The sequence below is a fragment of the Acartia tonsa genome, chromosome 7 (genome assembly GCF_053477335.1).
Source record: "Acartia tonsa isolate MP-2025a chromosome 7, ASM5347733v1, whole genome shotgun sequence".
NCBI classification, from domain to species: Eukaryota; Metazoa; Arthropoda; class Copepoda; order Calanoida; family Acartiidae; genus Acartia; species Acartia tonsa.
The window spans coordinates 46,451,289-46,458,332 of NC_137266.1; the positions used below are offsets into that span (position 1 = coordinate 46,451,289).

A 7,044-nucleotide genomic window follows, 5' to 3' on the forward strand; every position below is an offset into this window, starting at 1 on the left:
TCGACTACCCCTCCAAAAAAAAAATATCAATTTCCCCCCCACCCCAAATTTTTAAAAAAAAATTTCTTTTAAATTTAAAATACCAAAAAGTGGGTTGATCAAATCTCTTGGATGCCCCTAGAGGCTAGGGGCGAAGCCGCTAGCAAATCTATAAAGAAGTAAAAAGCCATCCCGGGACCTTCCTTAAAATGAAGGACCCAATTGGTTCAGTGGTTATAGAAATCTTAAGTTACAGACCATACTACTTTATATAATAGGATATAAATGAATTAAATTTCAAACTTGGTTATTTAATTTTAAAATCTTTTTTGCAAGAACTTCTCTATAACAACAGTAAATATGTAATTAGGTAAAACAAAGCTATTCCATAATATTTCTATGTATGTCAGACGATCATAATAGCAAAGTTAAAATACAATTCATTCATGTGATTTGGTAATTGGTGTCATGTTTTTTTTATTAGTAAAGTTATTCATTTTTTATTCCAAAAGAACAGTCAAGCCTGCAGCCAACTTTGTAGCCCCCAAAACAGTAGCTGCCCCCTTTACTTGCCGATTTTTCTGAACATATATATATATATATATCAGGGCTCGGCGGCCGCTCGTCAGCCGTGTGTAAGCCTCAATGAAATTGTCATATTATAACTTTACAATTTAGCTTGATGTCTAAACCTGTTAATAAACAGACAATCCATCTTATCGAAAACACTTTTTTGTCACTCTTAGGGGTTTTAATTTGATGCTTATTCGTGGCTGCCTAGCCCTGACATATATCTTTAAATTTGCAGCCTTAAATATTACTCTATTTGGTAACATTTTCTAATTTGAAATATGTCTTTAAGCGTAATAAGTCTAAACGTACTTTTCAGGGATCTAAAGGGATAAGACAATGACCGACTATTTGATTTACATCCCCAGTATTAATACACAGAATTACCTCTTCTTAAAATTATAATCAGAGGTTAAAACGTATGGACACTCAATGTAATAAACCAACCAATCAAAATTCATTTATTCATAAATTCATTTGGTGACTTGTGTAATAAACAGCCTGTTGTCCCCTCTCTCTCTCTCTCTCTCTCTCTTTCTCTCTCTCTCTCTCTCTCTCTCTCTCTCTATCTCTCTCTCTCTCTCTCTCTCTCTCTCTCTCTCTCTCTATCTCTCTCTCTCTCCCTCTCTATCTCTATCTCTCCCTCTATGCGTACTTTCACATTATGACATATGCTAAGTTTCAATAACCTTTTTGTCCTTGTTAATAATAAGTACAGAAAATATATAAAAATTTGAAGCATATATTAAAACATCAGTTGCGAAGTGAAAATATTTCAGAATTTAGGGATAGGAAAATGAAACTTAATTTTATACTATTTTCCAGTATTGCTTTGTTATCAATTTGAACTGATTCGGAGCCATACTGAAAGATCATGTATCGTCTCGTTTTATAGATTATGTCAGACAATTCCATATGCATATTCCCTTATCCCAGAAATATAAAGACGTTTCTTCAAAAATGCTATTCTACAGAATTAGCAAAAACGTTTCATGTTTTTACTTTTATACCTGAAATTTATATTACTCAGAAACCTCGGAAACATTAGGGTAATTAACTAAACCCAAGGACACTGTGCTGAATCTCAATTGGGCCTGTGAAAATCAACCAATAGTGCCGGGAATGATAACACAGACGAAAAAGTTCCTTAGTCAGGTAGTTATCTGTATATTCTTCTACTAAAGATCTGTTTCTGAAACAACAAAACAAAATTTGACAGTCCTTATTTTAGTTGTTTGAAATAAACATAAAGAAATTTAAATAAATAGAAATGAAATTTAATAGTATTTGTTAGTTTCATTAAGTCTTACAATAAAATCACATTTCCAAGATTTTTTTTATATAATTGGAAGATTTTTTTATAATGTTTTTCAAAATTATTGTTTCCATTTTATTTTTTCAGGTATATTTAATTCCTATTGCCTATAATTTAAAGCGTAGCTTTTTCTACATTTAGGGTCGGTCCGTCGGTTGATAACGAATAGAAAAATATGGATGATATTATCAAAATGAAAGTATTAATGATATATATTCACAGAATTTCGGACATATTTCGAAATAATATTAAATGTTAAATTCGTTTTTACTCTATACTTGTTTTAATGTTCGTTTGTTTGACCATCCTATTAAGCTTTATCTATATGGAAAATGGATGTTCAATCGTTTTGCATTAGTAACGTGGCTTAGCTACATCTGTGGATTGTTCAACGCATTGAAAATAGATTCTATTGTGGAGGGTTTAATTTTTGCGGATTTGACTAGGCTGCTACTTAGTCAGGCGGCTGATATTGCATTTTGCTGCGACAGCTTATAAGTAGCTAATTGAAAAAGTTACTAGATTGTATGCGATTTTCATTAAAAGAACAGTAGACTTATCGAAATGAAAAAGACAAACAATTTAATTCATTTATTTTTCAGTCAATGTCAAGTTTTGGAGCGAGTAATCCAAGGTAAAATATTGACAAGAACAATAAGGTCCAAAAAGATATGTTTAGAATAAATAGATATTGTGAAATGATTGTCAATTTATATTGCTAATATAGTATTCATATATTGGTCAATAAGTTCCTTTATGGTAAGGAGATGGGATGTAGTAAAGGGGAAGTAAGAAACATTTTATCAGGGTATGGAGAATCTCTCACAATATTCATTTATTCTTTTTTCATTGATATCTATCAGTAGCTAAGATATGACAATCTGTTTGCAGATTTTTTTTCAGATATCTCATAGTCTGTAAATTTATCCACAAAAATATAACACAGATTGGCCCATTTTTAGTGTTTTTTTAAATTATATAGTTTTATTAATATAAAATTACAACATGACCATGTTTAATTTTTAGAGCTTACAGAAAACCAATCAAATCTATAGCAGAAATGTTATCTGAAAATGAAAGGTAGATATAAAAAGAAAGAAATATAAAACCTTTTTGAGCTGAAGCTTTTTATAGTGTCTATTAAAAATGGAATGAATTTAAAAACTTTTGGCCGACAAATCACCAATGACTAATTTATCCCCTTTTTTTTAGGCTGTTTTAATATGCTGAAATTGGCTTTGAATACTTTCCTATGTGGTTTTAATTCAATATGATAAATTGAATCTCCTGCTTAGATTATCCATAAGATTGTTATTTCTAAAATAATCTTCAATTCCCAGCTATGTTAAATAATATTATTTCAAAAATCGTATAATTCTAACTTTCTTTGTTGTAAATAAAGAAAGTCACTCAAAAAGACATGTGACGTCATAAAAATGAGTTAATACCCATCTCTTTTATTGGGTTTCTTTCCCACTTCTCCTCTCATCTCCCTCATTTTTATAACGTCACACTGAGCGACTTTCTCCATTTACTTCTTTAATTTTTCGCTACTTATTAACATGTTTGTTATTTTTTAAGCTTGAGTACTTTACTAACAGCCGTGGAAGCAGCTGATTTGGGGACTGTTTTCTCAGACCCAGGAGAGTTCACTGTGTTTGCCCCAAATAATGAAGCTTTTGAGAAGGTATGTGACGTGTCCACTATGATCTCAAAACTATTTTTTTTGGGGGGGGGGGGGGTGAAGAGAGTTGTGTATATTTTTCATGGTCAAATCCTCCAACTCTTTATAGCCTAAAACCTTCTCTTCACCAATATCAAATTTCACTTAAAATTGTGGAGCAATAGCAGTCATCTCGTATATAGGATTTAATGTTTTTTTTTATTTAGATACCACCTTCCGAACTGTCAGCTCTTCTGTCAGACCCCGAGGGGTTGTCAGCGGTTCTTCTAAGACATGTTTTACCTAAGGTATTGTTTTACCCTCGACTCTGGGCTCTGGCATAACATGTAGCGCATCGGCTAGTTGTCGGGTAGGTGCTTAGATCTTATCTCGTTCTAACACCATGTTATAACTAAAGACGTTGAAAACGGTCTTACTTTCAATATAGCAGGTTCGCGACATTTCTATTATAGGTATGGGAAATTCTTTAGAACAAAATAGACGCAACACATTACTATGCACATAGGACATAAAGACAAAGGGATTATTGTCTTAGAACAATCGTCGCGTAATTAGGCACTTATTAGCAAGATTTGGTTCAGAGATACAAAAAACCAAATGGTGTATCTTGTCCTCTAGAGATTATACAGTTTAAGTAAATAACTTTTAGATTGTAAGCTTTTGTAACAATTGTGGAACAAAAAAATATTGCGCAGTCAATAAAGTTATTATCCTTGTTTTTATTTTTTAGAAGAAACCTGCTGAAGCAATTCTATTTGGCGAAAACAAATTATTGACATGTGGAGGAGATACTATTATTGTTTCAAGGTTTGTAATACTTTTGAAGATTAAAGTTACAGAGACCCTGTGCCGACTTTTAATGGGTCTTTGAATACCAGCCATTAGCGTCGAATTATGAATACAGCTATTTGCTACAAAAGAGCAGAAAGGAATTTACAAGCAGAAAGGTCGCCCAAGACCAAGGCCAGTTAGTTGTCTGGCTTATACATCTATACTTGAAGATTCTCTGCAAAGCAAAGTATAAATACCACGTAATTTTATAAAAAGTGCCAGTTCATTCTTTCCCCCGAATTAGTGCCTAACACCTGCGGACAGTTTTAATTTATGCGGATAACCAGTAACCAACATACGATAACTTATTCTGGCCTACAGTATTAACAAACAAACAAAAACTACTAACCGACCCCGCTCTCATATTAAAAATTAAAAGGGGGGGGGGGGGGCAGGGAGAGGGCTCAACAAGGTACTTTGTGTGAAAGCTCTCAATACTGTCGTTTAAAATCTAATATCTAATATCATCATTATTATTTGAATATTAGCACAATTTGGAGAGGCAAAACTACTTTATATTTTCAAATGACCATCTGTCAGAAATGTGATTTTTCTGCTCATTTTTAAGATAGACGACAAATTTAAATATTTCCTGTCAATAAGCTCAAAAAAGTCGGCAATGCTAATAATCATATGTAATTTATTTGGGAAAATTGCACTTTATTTGGCTATTACTAGAGGTAGAAACAACTACCAACGGTTTACCTTCTTCTCTATAATATATTTGAGCGTCGGTCTGGCTGTAATACTATTAGGGATAATCTTTTACAAGGTGAAATCGTGATTTACTTAACTTCTGTAATAGACATTTTCTTTTAATCATCACATTAATAATATAAATTTTTGACTAATGCTTAATTGATATTAATTTTGCGCTACTTATTAATTAAACTTTCCTTGTTTAGGTACTGGCGACAGTTGAATATTAGTTATGAGGAAAAATCTGCCTTTGTTCTGGAACAAGATATCAGAGCCACCAATGGGGTTATTCATATTATTGATAATGTTATATAATATATATTTAGTAATGTCGCAAAAGATAATCTGGTGCTTTCTCTAACATGCCAGGTCTCTACAGGTATTGCTCTAACCCTGCGGGGCTATATCCTGTACCAAATATAACCTAAACAAATCTAAAGTAGAACACTTTGAGGGAAACCGTCGATAATCAAATCAAATTCAACCACATCTATAAAAAAAATCTCAGCTGGTTTTGTACATAAAATTGTTTATAGAATATTTTAATATTAAAAGTAAAATACAATCTATTTATTTAAGGTATTTTTTATAAAAATCATTTATTTGTCAAATATTGTATCCATATTTTTAAAAATGTTTAATATTTAAAAAATATATATTCGATTAAATGTCGCCTTTCGTAGTTGTCACTTCAATTTCTTTATGATCTAACCGATACAAATACTTTTATGAATGTTAAAAACCAAATAAATATAAAAACCCGAAGCCGAAGCAGTAAAACAAACTTTCAATATGGATTTTTAAATAAAAATGATACATATTAATTAAGAAACACTTTTAAGCCACACAAATAAACATAGCATCCTATAGTTACAGAATTTAGTTAACGTTCGAACTTCGTTCTGTTAAACTTAATAAATAGTAGCTACGCTTTTATATTTGTCTAGTTTGGTTTAATGTGTAACGTTTTATTTTCTACAAGCAGCTTCGCCCCTATCCTCTAGGGGCCTTCCCACATAAGGTAGTTTTTAAAAAAATAAAAATTTAAAAAAATTTCTCCCCCCAATTTTTTTTGAGCTGGGTAATTTCAAGAAAATAGCTTGAAACCACCACAGGACCAATAGGTATATACCCTGAAGAGTAGAATCCGATCGGTTCTGTGGTTACCGAGATCTTAAGCTTCAGACGGACGGACGGACAGACACCAAGCTACTTCTCGTATTTATTTCTTGGTAAAAAACATTTTCGGTCGATTACCCTTTCAGGCAGCTTTCAGAAAAATTAGCATACCTGATTAAAATTAAAAGCAAACTGGCTGGGAACTGATAATACTTTTAGAGATTTTTCAATTAATTTGTATAAAATTTAAGCTTCTTCCAAGCATTAGCTTTTCTATATGTGTAAAATGGTAATTTAAAAGTTTATTGTTTTTGATAGTGCATATTGATTTCAGTATTTCCCTTTACTACTTATTTTACATAACTCACCAAACCTTACAATTAAAAGGCAGGAAGGCTTTTCTTTAAATAATCCTTAGCTAATTTTTTGGAGGAGCAAAAATATAAAAAAGTTATATTTTTGGGTTTGAATCAAAGCATCCAAAGTTGACATATAAAATTACTTTTCGTCATTTTATTTTGTTGAACGTAAATATTTTGAATTTGAGAATCGCATTCTTTTTTTTTAAATTTGTTGTCAGGTAACTTTTCAAAAGCTTTACAAACTCCATTCTTGTCTAATAGATTATACCTATTTTTATTTAGTTTAAGCCTATATCTTAGACCAAAAAAATCTTCAGCAAAAAAAATGGGGGCGGATTTTTGTTTTTTGGGGGATTTGGGGTGTCCCACCCCCCAAGAAAATAGCTAAAACCACCACAGGACCAGTAGATATATTCTCTGAAAGGAAAATCAGATCGGTTCAGTGGTTACCGAGTTCTTAAGGGAAGGACGGATGGACAGACAGG

The 7,044-nt window shown here is 31.9% G+C and overlaps 1 protein-coding gene across 1 annotated transcript; it reads left to right on the plus strand.

Moving 5' to 3' along the window:
- The first annotated feature begins 1,838 nt into the window (after nt 1-1,838).
- On the plus strand, nt 1,839-5,750 carry LOC145324577 (uncharacterized protein SYNPCC7002_A0175-like). Its single transcript, XM_080167160.1, has 7 exons — nt 1,839-1,951; nt 2,467-2,498; nt 2,891-2,944; nt 3,446-3,551; nt 3,755-3,835; nt 4,279-4,355; nt 5,285-5,750. The coding sequence occupies exons 1-7, from the start codon at nt 1,913-1,915 to the stop codon at nt 5,391-5,393; spliced, it is 498 nt and encodes a 165-aa protein (XP_080023286.1). The 5' UTR covers nt 1,839-1,912; the 3' UTR covers nt 5,394-5,750.
- The last annotated feature ends 1,294 nt before the right edge of the window (nt 5,751-7,044 follow it).

Coding starts and splice junctions, on each gene's coding strand:
- LOC145324577 (XM_080167160.1), top strand. CDS start 1,913: ATGTTTTTCAAAATTATTGTTTCCATTTTATTTTTTCAG. Junction 1,952..2,466: donor TTTCCATTTTATTTTTTCAG/GTATATTTAATT, acceptor TTTATTTTTCAG/TCAATGTCAAGTTTTGGAGC. Junction 4,356..5,284: donor GATACTATTATTGTTTCAAG/GTTTGTAATACT, acceptor TTCCTTGTTTAG/GTACTGGCGACAGTTGAATA.